This window comes from Linepithema humile, chromosome 1 (assembly GCF_040581485.1).
Source record: "Linepithema humile isolate Giens D197 chromosome 1, Lhum_UNIL_v1.0, whole genome shotgun sequence".
Taxonomy (NCBI): domain Eukaryota; kingdom Metazoa; phylum Arthropoda; class Insecta; order Hymenoptera; family Formicidae; genus Linepithema; species Linepithema humile.
In genome coordinates this window covers 39,912,751-39,927,287 of record NC_090128.1, presented here as the reverse complement: position 1 = coordinate 39,927,287, position 14,537 = coordinate 39,912,751, and the positions used below count along the sequence as shown (strand labels likewise).

Sequence of the window (14,537 nt, the reverse complement as noted above, 5' to 3'; positions counted from 1 at the left end):
CGATCGGTAAATGCTGTCTAGTTATCCATCGACTCGTAAGATAATTGGTATAATTGTTTACATTATCTTACAAAGATAAAGTACATCTCTTTCTGATCATCTTTTTTCACGCGTGGTTCGCGTTTCTATGTACATCGCGCTCGTTGCTAAGGGAAGCTTGACAGGCATTGACAGGTGTTTGATTGATATCAAACACAACAATTTCAACACTTGTTCTAGTTCGTTTTGAATGCTGTTCTTCATGATAGAATACGGTACTTTTTTCTTTTATTGTGAGCGAAATGGAATTATAGATTATCATAAATTAGATATTTTATTTTTAGACGTCCATGCAGCCAATTCTGTAAAAGAGACTAACCTAAATCAGCAATGTTTATATATTTGAGCAAGAAAATCTCCATTCCAAACAATTTTCGATTGAACTGCATAGCATGGAATCAAAAGAATGGATATATTGCTGTGGGAGGAGAAGATGGCTTGTTAAAGGTGCTAAGAGTAGATTCCAGTGTCAATGGATCAAATAGTGGAGGGAAATCTAGAGGTTTGGCTGCAGCAAGTAATTTAAGCATGAATCAGCCTCTGGAGGGCCATAATGGTCATGTTCAAGTAGTCACATGGAACGAAGAGCATCAAAAATTGACTTCAAGTGATCAGAATGGAGTTATAATAGTCTGGATGTTATACAAAGGATCATGGTACGAAGAAATGATAAACAATCGGAACAAGTCTGTGGTGAGAGGTATGGCGTGGAGTTGCGATGGTCAAAAGATATGCATAGTTTACGAAGATGGAGCTGTGATTGTTGGTTCTGTAGATGGTAACAGGATCTGGGGCAAAGAATTAAAAAATGTATCTCTCTCTGCTGTGCAATGGTCTCCAGATGGAAAGCTGCTTTTATTTGGTTTAAAAAACGGTGAGATTCATCTCTATGATAATCAAGGCGTATTTCTGACAAAATTGAATGTACTCTCGTTGAACACCTCTCAGCTTCAAACCATAGTAGCACTGCAGTGGTACGATGGAAGAAATGGTTATGTCGCCATGGACTGCCCTACTTTAGCTATCTGCTATCGTAATGGTAGAATACAATTAATGCGAGACACCACTGACGACAATCCAGTTATGCTGGAGACTGGTGTAACCACCTCGTGGTGCAATTGGAACAGTTGCGGATCTCTTCTAGCAGTAACAGGTCTCATGCCGATGCTCAGTAATGGAGAGACAAAGGACATGAATGTAATTCAGTTTTACACGCCTTTCGGTGAGCACGTGAGGACCTTGAAGATACCAGGCAGAGAAGTAACATGTTGCACCTGGGAGAAGGGTTCTCTAAGAGTTGCTTTATCCGTTGACTCACATATATACTTTGCGAATATTCGTCTAGATTACAAATGGACGTACTTCAGTAACACGGTCGTCTTCACAAACGAGAAGATCAGCAAGGACGGCACCTGCGTGACTTTCTGGAACACAAGCAGCAATACGTGTTGCACCAAGTATGTAAGGTCTTTAATATCAATAGCTTCTTACGGAGAACACTGTGTCTTGTCTGTGAGAAACGATCCTGCTCAAGCCAGCGAGCAATTCGCTCTCCTCGTTTGCAACACCATCGCCACGCCGATAGATTCTAAATTCCTGGATCTGGAACCGTTGCATCTTACCATGACCAGCAATATGGTCATGGCTGCGTCCAAGAACAACTTCCTCGTGTGGAACTTCCGCACACCCCGCAACGCGACGTTGCATCCTAGTAGAATGCGTAAATACAGGATCTACCACGTTGACGAAACGCCCACCGGCGTGACAGAAGTTATTCAGGATCTGGACAAGGATGGCTCGTTTGAGGCACCGATCAGTACAAAAGCCACTATGGATCCTATCTGCTGCATCTACGCCACGGAAAAGATTCTTCTGGTCGGCCGAGAATCAGGGATGATTCAACGATACTCTCTGCCGCAAATAACGCTCATGAACAGATATAACACCGCGTGTAAATTGAACAGAATCGCCATTAATTGCGACTCTACGCGTGTGTCTATTATGGATGCCAACGGTATTCTGACGATGTTAGATCTGGATCCGCAGAAGATGCCCGACTCGCGAGACGGAGATACGGGCGAGGATATATCTAAGTTCGAAAGGAAAGATGTATGGGCCATGTGCTGGGCGCAGGACAATCCTGCGCTCTTAGCGATTATGGAGAAGACTAGGATGTACGTTCTGAGAGGGGTGGATCCTGAGGAACCTATAGCCTGTTCCGGATACATCTGTTCATTTCAAGATTTGGAAATACGTTGCGTTCTTCTAGACGATCTTATGCTGAAACCAGACGACACGCGAAAAGATTTGATCGTCGACTTGGAAGTGAAATCCTTGAGAGATACGAGAGAGTTGTTGGCCAAGGTAGGTCTGAAGGAGGCCAACAATTTCATCCAGGATAATCCGCACCCGCGTCTCTGGCGTTTGCTGGCTGAATCGGCGTTGACGAAGCTGGATCTTGAAACAGCGGAAAATGCTATGGTGCGATGCACGGATTATCTGGGTATACAGTTCATCAAACGTCTGCATAACGTGCACAACGACCAGCTGAAGAAGGCCGAGGTGGCGGCGTTTCTCGGCAACTACGACGAGGCCGAGAAACTATACTTGGATATGGATAGAAGAGACTTGGCGGTCGCGCTGCGCCAGAAGCTGGGCGACTACTTCAGGGTCGTGCAGTTGATGAAGATGGGCATTGGCGGTTCCGACAAGCAGATGGAGCATGCGTACAACAAGATCGGCGATCACTTTGCCGAGAGGCAAAATTGGGAAAGCGCGAAGGAGTATTATGAAAAAGGTAGAAACCTTGAAAAACTCATTCAATGCTACTACAAGCTGGAAGATTTTCCCCAGTTAGCGGCGACTGTCGATCAGCTGCCGGACAAAAGTCCCATCTTGAAGACTGTGGCGAGAATGCTCGCTTCAGTGGGAATGTGCTCGCAAGCGGTGGCGGCTTACATCAAGTACGGCGACGTAAAACTTGCCGTGGATACATGCGTGCGTCTTAATCATTGGGACCAAGCTGTTGACCTGGCGAAGACCTACAAGATGGCACAGATTGGCGAGCTGCTGAATAAATATGCCAACCACCTGTTGTCGAACGGTAAGCGTCTGCAGGCGATCGAGTTGTACAAGAAAGCCAATTACAATCTGGAGGCGGCGAAGTTATTGCTGCGTCTCGCCGAGGAACAAGCCAGATCCAAGTCGCATCCTCTGCGCGTGAAGAAGATATACGTTCTCGCGGCGTTGTTGATCGAGGATCACATCAACAGCGTTCCGGCGATAAAGGGCGGTCGCAGCAATATTGTTATGGGTCTCTCCGAAAGTAACGAGGACACCAAAATTATCGAAAACGCCTGGCGAGGTGCCGAGGCGTATCACTTCCTTTTACTTGCACACAGGCAATTGTACGACGGCGGCTTCGACGCCGCGATGAAGACGGCCTTGCGATTGAGAGACTATGAGGATATTTTGGAAGTAGAAGATATCTACTGTCTACTGGCGCTGTCCAGCGCGGTTAATCACGCATTTGCCACCTGCTCGAAGGCGTTCATAAAACTAGAAGGGCTGGAAAAAATTTCAGAGGCGAAGAAAGAAGAGTACGAGGAATTGGCGGTGGATATTTTTACAAAATATACCCCGAAGGATTCCCGCAACAACAAAGCAGAATGCGTCAACTGCGAAACTCTAGTGCCTGACTGGTGCGTAGCGTGTCCGAATTGCTCGACCAGATTCCCAGCTTGCATTGTCTCAGGGAAACCGCTGATGGATCTCAGCGTCGCGTGGATCTGCACCGTCTGCAGACATCACGTTGCAACGGAACGCGACGTTGTTAACATAAATGCTTGCCCGTTGTGTCACAGCACCATCACGTATATGTAAGTGAGCATGTAAGTAGTTTATCGAGTCATTGAATTTTTATTCAAACATTTGCTAACATTTTGTGAAAATAGATTGCAATTTTTTGTATCTTAATGATTGTGCAATAAGAAAATAGAAAATTTTATTTTATTTTATGATTGTGAAAGATATAAGGTCAATATCGAAGCAGTTTTTATAATCAATGAGTTAACTATAACTTGATTTTGAAAGCAAACAGTTTAAAACGATTCAGAAATGAGACAAAGTGCCGTTGTTTCGTGCCTTAATAGAGTAATTAACTCTGGAAAATTACTAACGAGGATTATCAAATCCAGTAGACTTTTAAAAGCGTGCCAATTTTTCCTTTTTGTGCACTGACACATTTTTACAGCCATTACAAATAGGATTTATACCAGGCTTTTAACGATGAATATTTATACGTTTTATTTGTTTTTCATGATGACGATGCCATTCTTTGGTATTATGTGCAAAACTATATTAATATTAATCCGTAGGCTAATGTCATCAACATTGAAATAGAATAATATACAGTGAACGTTCGATACTTGCTATTTCACGTTAAAGTGAATATCTTTTAACGAAGCGACAAAATGTAATCTAATGAGAATGCAATTTCAACAGCTTGCCATTACATATGCATTACCGACGTTGCGGCTATGCGCACCTGCTGTTACATTTAGAACGTAATGAGCGTTTAATGAGTAGATCTTGTTAGTTTTGCCGCGTTTGTGAAGTTTATGCAAGTGCGAGTACTATTACCAGTTGGTTTTGATATAGCCATGCAGATAGTTGCTTTTAATTTCAGCCTGACATTTGTAATCGAATAATTGATCTCTCGTTAATTGAAATATTATTATTTCTATAATATTATTCTTTTAGAGTATGGTAGTATCATTACTGATATTATAATCATATTATCATTACATATTATACGTTTGTAATCCATAATTTACAATTCCGAGCCATTATTGTTACAAAATAATTATTATGTAAGAATAGTTATCTCCACTTGATTATATTTTTTTCATTTTTAACAATAAATCATAAATTATCTTCTATTGAAAATTACGATAGAAAATTACGATAGAAAATTACAAAAGATAATTATTTAATGCAAACATTTTGTATTGAAGCATAAACTTTCATTGATCTCTGATTTTTTTGCAAGATGTGTCATATTAATAGTGATTGCATGATTTCTTGATTATGTAATTCAGCACATAACAATTTGCAACAAAGTGGAAAATTTCTCTTTGTTATTTGATATGCTATAATAGAATATTTATTTAAGTTATGCTTACGTTTAGATTGAACCTATGTTAAATTATAATTTGTATTTATACTTTATTTTGAGATAGATCATAGTTTTAAGATATAATGTGAGCCTCCCTAATATCGAAAGAGGCAGGATGAACAAAAGAATAAGTTGTAAAGAGTTTTGATATTACTGCAAAATTGACAAAACATCACATATTGCGCTGTGCGTATCAACGAATTCCGTCCAATTTTTGTTACTGATAAATGATACTCAAAATGTTATTGTTATTTATAATATAAATATAGTGTGAAATTATATACAAAATATATACAAGATTATACACATTATTTTATTTATTTAATATTAGCATTTTTAGCATTAGTAAACCTTTATATCAATAATCAATTTAATTTATACTAAAACATGTGCGCGTTATTTGTTCCTGGTTTACAATTTGTGATAGATTTACCGATATGAATAAAGATATACATAACTGCGCGAATTAATGCCGAATTGTAATTGATTGTTCTATCAGAAGTATGCAATATATTTTTATCGATAATATAAACTCTTTTGAAACATTGTCATTAAAACGCGTTCTATTCATGAAACAAGATTAAGAAAAATATAATATAAATCTATCTAAACAATTGCGTATATTTAAAGCTGCGCACTTATTTTTTTTTTGGAAATCAGCAAAAAAAAATTCGCGCGTTTCGTTCGATTTTACCAACAGCCGAAGATTTTGTAAAATTGCCGGCAGACCGGTGCGTGCGTGCGCGCTACCACCTAACGTACATCGTGTCGCGCGCAGGCGCGTACTTCTCAGCGCACATTTCACTCCATGCTCCGATCAGTGTGTCTTGCGCGCTCGGAGAAGGTGGTTCGGATTAGTAGAACGTTCGTGGTCGTTTTCATTCTTCAATTCGGTACTTTGTGAAACGCCGGCTCATTAAACCGTCAAATAAGCAATACGAAACGCGTGCGAATGCGAATGCGAATGTACGAACGTGAGTGTCCGTCCCGCCACCGGCAACGAAAGTACATCGTGAATAGTGTCGGGAATCGTCGCATGTGGTTTTCTCACCGCGGTCTTTCGTTTCTTTTCGCTCGTTCCGCACGAGAAAGACCTCCGAAAATGACGAGTGCCATGATACTGTGGATTGTTACCGTGACGCTTGCCGTCGCGACGATGACAAACGCCGCCGGCCTGAAGTGCGACAGTGTTCAAGGGTACTTCGAGGCACAGGGGTTTCCGCTCAGCGACATCCCGAAGGAGGCGATTCCATGTAAGTAGAGACAGATTCATGTATCATGTATTGCGTAAAACAACGGATGGCATTCATATCCTGCGCCTTGTATGAAATGTGATATTTGAATTTTGTTTGCGACTGCACTTGAATTTTGTTTACGACTGCTATCTTTCACGTTTGGACATACGTGTTCGCGAGAAAAGAAGAATATAAAATAGATAGTATAAGTAATAAAAGCAAAACTTTTGTTCAATCCTTTTAACTCTAATTATGGCGTACGAGTTATCGGCCATATTTAGTGCTAAATGTGCATGATATGAATTAGAGATAAATGTATTTGAAGAATCAATCAATTTAGCAATTTTTATTAAATATATTTCAACGCGCGATAAAATGATGAATAGAAGAATCAATTTATTTATATTATCAATTCTCGTTTATATTATTAATTCTCGTTATTAAGTATATTTCAATGCGTAAAATAATAATTCTTGAAAATATTAAGAGAATATATATAAGTGATAATTTTATATCCTTTTAATTCTATATCTTTTAATTCACTGGAGCAAGATTGTATCTTTTGTGTAGATATAGCCTATATTTATTTGTTATATATAGATATTTCAATTTTGGTTGATATAAAACTGATTTAAAGTTAATACAGATCTTATCATTAATGGATGATATTATCTTATTATTAGTAGCCGTCTTATATCTTATCTTATTTACGCGATTAACAAAAGATATTAAATAGTACCAAACTGATGAATGTAAGTCGTAAATATTTCAAGTGTTTGAAAATCGAATTAATATAAAATCAAATTAAAGCAGATATTTTTACGATAAAAAAATTTCCAAAAATATTTTTAAGTTAAGCTCTATTCAAGATGGAAATTTATATCCGCTATTAATTATGCAAACTTTGACAAATTTTTTTGTCACACATTATATATTTTACTGTACAATATATGTATGTACATAATGCTTATCGAGAATATGTCAACTATTGAAATCCAGAACTATTCATAACATAATATATGATGTGCCTCTGCCATTTATCATCGTTTGTTACAAAAATAATTATTGTGGTACACGCGAGCAACCATGCATCGCGAAAAAAATGTGAGCGACTACTTTTAAACTTCCCAGAGAATCCAGTTCGTACCACATATAACTAATTTAGATTTCCAGTAGAATTCTCGTTGACGGGTGAGATCGATCGATCCTCCTTAATTTGTTCCGAAAATTCGATTTTAATTACGAAGCCGGCGCGCACTGATTGGGACATCAAAGTTGAATTTATTCATTGGAGCACGCGAGCCTTTTTCGAACAGCCGGTTCTATCAAGCGGGTTTAGCGTTTCAGCTGCTGTGAAATTCCCGCGAATGATTGGCTGATCACAAGACAAATGTCAAATCGCTTTAACTTTTGCTTCGTCCGCCATATTTGTTGCTCGCTTTTTTTGCAAGAATCCACGTCAATATCTGAATCTATGCTTTTTTTTTATTACAATAAATGCAGAAAAATTATAGTATATAATTAAGTGGCCAAGTAAAATCTGCACAATTATAATTACTTTTTGCTAAAATATTTCAAGATTGTTTAGATCATATTTAATAGAGATTTTATTATAAATTAAATCTTTCGATATGTAACAAAAGCAATAAAAAAACAATTATCGGTATTTGATATACATCGACATGCATAGGCGTATAATTATAAGCGTTAATTAGACTGGAATAGTAAGTGTTGAGAAAGCTTTGACATTTGAGGATTTTGAAAAACATTTTAATCTTATCGATTGTACGTCAAGTCAGGCGATCAAATACATCTTACAAGTGCGGTTTAACCGAAAGAAATTTACGAGCGACTATGTATCGTGCGTTATCGAATAGGACAGACGCCAGATAGATAATGACAGGCTAATATTGGCTGGATAGCAATTATGGTACACATAGCTATTGAACGTTACTATTGACGTTGCATTCTTTGTTTTTTCTTGGGATCGGCAATTATCGAGTACCAGCTGTTGAGCCAATGGGAAATGTTTTCAATGGAGAACTTTAAATGCAGTTTATAAAACGACGATTAATGTTAAATGGGTTATAAAGCAGTAATGGAGCGAGGAAAAGCTACAAAATTATACTCGTGTTTGTCTTATTGCGACGGAGAGAAAAGTTCGTTTTATTTAAGCTTCTAAAGTGTAAATTTCTGAAAAAATTATCACATATATTAATGTACAGTGTTGTCAATGCTTTCGTTAACAAAGTAAATTCATAATGCAAAGTAAATTAGAAATTAAAGAATGAATTAAGAATTAATTAAGAATTACACTTATACATATATTATAAAATTCTATCAGGAAGTGATTTAAAAATAAAATAATAATTTTAGAACAATGTTCGATTAGGCTTCACCATTTTTCTAACTTTTTTTCTTCTTTTATTGATGATTCCTCATGATTTCTTTTAATACGGTTTAAAGCTCAAGGTTTCTTTTAGAAAAGAGATGAGCAAATTACTTTAAAGAGAAGAAAATGTATTATAGAGGACGACGTCGTGTTGGACACAAAAGCCGCTGGAAAATCAAGTAGGATTCCAGTAAAAGACGGGTGAGATTCTCGGGGCGCACCATTAGTGACTTTCTTCTTCTACCAACTTTGTTTTTCATTCTCGCTCACATTTTCGAGGTCACCTCAAAAATTACACTTTCGGTTCATTTACATCTTACTGTGTAATAATAGTGAAACTTTTCGGAATGACTTACAATTTTTATGGTTACAAATTATACAAATTGTTTCTTTTTTCGAGCTACATAAGATGAATCTTTTAAGCTATTTTGGGCATTTATTAGTAAAAATTATAATTTACAAATATTTTTTTAACGCTGCTTAATTGGGATTATTCTATTTATAAAATATTGTTTTTTTAATTATTTATTGTATTGTATTTTAGTATATTTTACATTACATTTTACGAAACCTTTTAATAAATTAGAAAATTGTTTCTTATAAGAATTTTTTATCTTTTTCTTTATAACGTTTATTGTTAAAAATTGTTAAAAATTAAAACAAAATTACTTCTGTTTATTTCGTATTACGCAAAATAGCCGTTGAAACAAGAATAAATTGAAAGGTGAAAGATGCATTGCCATGTATAAGCCATCATAATCATAAATTCCAACAATCCGCGTGGAATCACAATTTATTTCGCGAACTTCGGCGAGCTGATTTGCGAGGACCGCGACGTGACCGCCGGTGGATTTATGGCCGATGAATTATGCGTTTTGTTCGTTTAGAGGTGGAGAACTCCTCCACCTCTAAATGGAGTCGGAGCAGCGAAGAGAAATGAATGAAATTCCGGGAGACATCCTTGTACTAAAAATCGACGATGCTGCGGTCGTGATTGCGTTTCCTTGTACTTGTTGATGTATGGTGTCCTCTTAATTCCAGGATCTCTCAGAATAATAGGACATAATTACGTATTAGTTGGTTGAATTTATTAACTCAACTCAAATCTGTCAAAATAACATTTATTTGGAATTATCTGAAGAATAAGCTAATTACTTAGCTACATTTTGAATCTTGGACAATTATATTTTATTCCAAATTTTATTTTATAATAATATAACTTAGAGAGAAAACAAATAAAATACATCTTGATTTTAATAATGAAAATTTCGGTTTTAAAACCATGTCCAGGAATTTATTCCTAGAATTTGACGCAAATCTTGTTAAACACTTTGACATAAGCTTTTCCACAATATCACACGTTGATGCGGATGTGCAGTAAGCAATCATTTTCCGGTGTATTTAACGCGCTGATCGAATGCGGTCGGTGCTAAAGGCAAAAGTGTTAAGTCCGCATGTCTCTCTCGCGGCTTCGTTAGTACGTTTTGTGCACGAACGCGTTTTAATTTATGGACCTTCGGAACTCGCGGAGAGGTGTTAATGGCGCGGCCAATGACAAGCCGCTCTCGTCTTTTATGTACCCGTTCACCGGCGGCGCACGGTGGAAAATCTCCGTATTTGCGAAGGCTCGCGTATTCGCGTCGCGTCGCGTTGCGTTGCGCCGCTCGCGAAATCCGCTATTCGTTATCTACGCCGCAATCAAACACGCTTGTCAGCCCCGTGAGAGTATCTGCTTGCGCGAGCGGAAGATAAGCGGCGTTTACACGCGGTCGTCGGTATCGTTGCATAGCGCGAAATCAGTCCGATGTAGAAAGGTGACAACATTTTATATAATTGCGCGTGCAAATGCAGATATCGCGTGTAATTTTACATAATTTCGTGAAATTGTACCAAGGAATAAAAAAATTTACTACGACCAGTCGTGATGTATGTTGACATTCGAATAATGCATATTTAGTGCGCTCATCTAGTGAATGTTAAGGCATTTGCGGCGTCCGGTGTGCTTAATTTGCGTTATTAATATATTAGACTTGTAAATGCGGTGTATTTGTTCGTTGCATCTTCTAAAATTTGCCACCGCGTGAAGCCGTCATTCCATGCGATTTATCTTCGTTATCATTGTGACTGCGTTACACAGATACGGGCGCATTTATCGGTGAGATGAAAGCGAAAGCTGCCTGTGGGTTCCATTGGATTCGCAAAAGGGGAAAAAGCAGCAGAGGGCAAGACGCAGACACAATCTGGGAAAGAAAAAAAACCGCGTCCGTTTTATGTTTTATCGCGACAACTGCGCCACACGTGCGGGTGCGCGTGTCCTTATGTCGCGTTGCTATTTCAGGATCGTAGCCTTATTATTCGATGAGCGATAAAATAAATAGTAATAATCGTGGTTTTAGCTGTTAATCGATAATATAGCGCAATAATTACTAAGCTTTCCAAAAAAACTTTAGATGAGAATTATGAAATTACGGGTTGAAAATACAATATTTAATGAAGAATACATTGCGATGAAAAATAGGTCTAATTATATCTCTTAATTCCAGCGATATTTAAATAAGTAATCGAGTAATTTAAATAACGCAAAAAACGTTCAACTAATATATTTAGATTTCATAAATTGCTTTAAATTGGGTATAAAAGATTCACTGTGCTAATAATTAAATTAATATGCTTTTACGACATACATGAACATGGAAAACATTTTTATCTTTATATACATAAATGTTTTTTGCATGTATAAAGCATATCACACATACATTCAATTCTCGTAAAAATTTCAGTCACGGCACTGTTTGTGCACACATTTGCTGGCTCCGCCATTCTAAAGCACAACTACGAGACGCAGGATAATTAATGCGCTTGTTTCCCCCTTCTTCTCTTCTTCTATCCTCTTTTCTCTCGTTGCACAGCTTATTCACGAACTACTCGCAAGTGGTCGGTAATTAATATTTCAGTTAGTGGCAAGCTGGTTTGGCAATTAGTATTCTATTCGTGTTTTGTTCCTTTGTTATTGACACATTCATAGTTTATCGCTGTCGCGCTCGAAATAAATCATTAAAAATTCCTTAGAATACAAAAAATGGCAGAATAGTTTCTCACGTACTTGAGTGTGAATAAAGAGTTCTTTAACAATTACAGTATTCTTAAATTTTTTAAATTTCACTTTTAGTCGCGCTATTAATGACATTGGTTTATTTTAAAGAGAATGCTTTGGTTTATTCTAGATTTGTTGATAGTACCAAAAAAACTCAATTAGAAACTCAAGTTTCTAATTGATATTTTATTTATTTATTACTCCTTTGATTCGTTATTTTCACTGTGCTCACATTTTTATCATTACTGTGTATCTCGCATCATGCAACTCGCAACTATTAAATCTAATCCGAACCAATCAGTATAGTCTATTTGACTTGTCCTTCGTTCATGAAGCCTCGGTCTAACGATATTCGTGTCCCCGTGCTAAATGCATGGCGACGCATTAACGCGATCGTAAAAACTGTGTTTGACATGTAGTTAATACGTCCGGTGGTCCACAGAAGCGACGTGTCAGAAAGCCTTTATGATGTCTCATCTGATAAATTTTTTCTCAAGGTCTCATTTCCGGGAGAATGTAAAATTCAGTTTTTTATAAAACACAGATATGTGTTATATAAGTTTAATTGAAATAATTATCGATGAAAAAAATTATGAAATTACGAATAGAAAAAAATGTACTAAAGAATACATCGTGTATCTAATTAATTATATCTCGTAATGCCTTCTGTATGATTTACGCGATAACGAAATATAAAACAATAATTAATCAACCAATGTCTGAAATAGAAAGTTTGTTTAGTATTGTTTATGCAATTTGAAAACAATATATGTGATATATAAATTTATTACATTATGTATATAAATTTTAAGATTTTAATAAGTAAATGTGATTTTTAATTGCTTTTATATTATACATTATTAAAAAAGAGTAACTAAATATTTATATGTAAACTTATAAGGTTGCATTTGTTTAATATACTAAAGTCTAGTGTTATTTATTTTCTACTTCCTTTTTTTTTAGTCTACCTTTCGCATATTTTCAGAATTCTTTTCCGCTAAGGCCAATGCATTCGACACGGTTTTTTTGAAAAGAACATTGCCGTTACTCGATCGTTCCGTTTCGATGTACCATTCAATTCATTCTGCTGCTTAAAAACATTAAAGGGGCAAGACCTCCCGCGACTACCGGAATATTCATTACTCATTCGTTCATTCATTTCCCGTGCGTGTCCAATGCTTTTTCTTTCCGATTTTTTTTCACGTCTTGTCGGCTGTAAGAAAATTAATTAACAATAGAGAAACAAGAATATGCGGAAACGCAGAAGGAAAAGAAAAGACACCATTTACAAGCCACCCAAAGCGGGGTGTGAATGCTCGCTTTCCTCCTTTCTGTCTTTCTCACCGCTGAGATATCGTTTTTCCCTGTCGAGGGAGACGCGCAAGATGACTCAACAAATACAATCATCCACGGCTATTGTGGCGCTTCTCTCGCCGTCCTTTTTTCGCTCGTGCTAGTTTCGATCAGGTACAGCATCCAGTCAGAGAACCTGTGGTATCTCGACCCTCGACCACCCCAAGTTCACCTATCCCCACTACCTCGTCTCTTCCTGTGCGAGTTCTTTCGTGTTACACGGGAGATGGTATAATGAAACAGGCTTACTCGTTATACTTTATACTACATTCTCTCTTTCTTTCTGCCTCACGATGTTAAGGGTGCTGCCTGTTCGAACCTTGTCTTCTTTAATCATTCTCCGAGTTGTTTTTTTTTTGCGCTTTCTCTTTCAAGAAAGCGCCTCCTACCCTCGGATTAAAATATTCATACCGACCGACGGCGCTGCTGTTTAAATTTCATGAAATCGCATCGATCGCGGTCATTCCTCGTTACCTGTTAGCGAAAATTGTTGCGTAATTTATCAATCTAGTCTCTTTGATTGTATTGATTGTACTACTTTACCTCTACATTTTTGTTTCAAATGTCCTCGAATGTACACTTATTTCATTCAAAATGCAGGAAGTGAAAAAAGTAATTTTTCTCCTTGCGTGCGAATTGCAATATTGTGATGATGACCCACATGCATTAGAATATTGTTATACACATTGCTGTGAATAATTATGGGAATGGCATTGAAGAATTTATCGAGACGTCATTCTAGAATTATATCTATTATGTACTGTCATTGGCGTCATTCATTTATATCTGTGATCAACATTGAACAACTATTTCCTATACAGAGTAGTTTAAAATTTAAGCTAGATTCTCTTTTCAAATCAATAAATTGTAGGACAAATTAATTACAAAGCAAATTATTTATATATAGAAAAATAATTAAATTACTCAAGAAAACCTTTAATTATTATATTACATGATAACGTATACATTCTGAGAGTGAAGCCATAATAAAAACCGGTTATCAGTCCTGCAATAAACATGCTATCGCTTTTAAAAGAAAAACACGATACACTAATACGCAACTGGTGTTCGGAGAATTGATTTATGAATAGCGTTATCGATAGCAGACTCGATAAATATTATAACTTGTGATTATGGACTTAGAAAGTATTACGAGTGTATATTTCGATTAGCCGTTTGCATATGAATTGATTTTAAATGACTCGTTTTGTCGAGGCATTAAGTACATTATTCTCAACGAAATAGATT

General features: G+C 36.9%; 1 protein-coding gene across 1 annotated transcript in view; it reads left to right on the top strand.

Moving 5' to 3' along the window:
• Positions 1-101: 101 nt before the first annotated feature.
• The window catches only part of Oseg4 (intraflagellar transport protein Oseg4), a 70,682-nt gene continuing 56,246 nt past the window's right edge, over positions 102-14,537 (top strand). The window contains exons 1-2 of the mRNA XM_012376943.2: positions 102-254; positions 324-6,468. Of these exons, the coding sequence (XP_012232366.1) occupies positions 370-3,921 (3,552 nt within the window). The 5' untranslated portion in view covers positions 102-254; positions 324-369 and the 3' untranslated portion in view covers positions 3,922-6,468. The remainder of the gene's footprint in view (positions 255-323; positions 6,469-14,537) is intronic.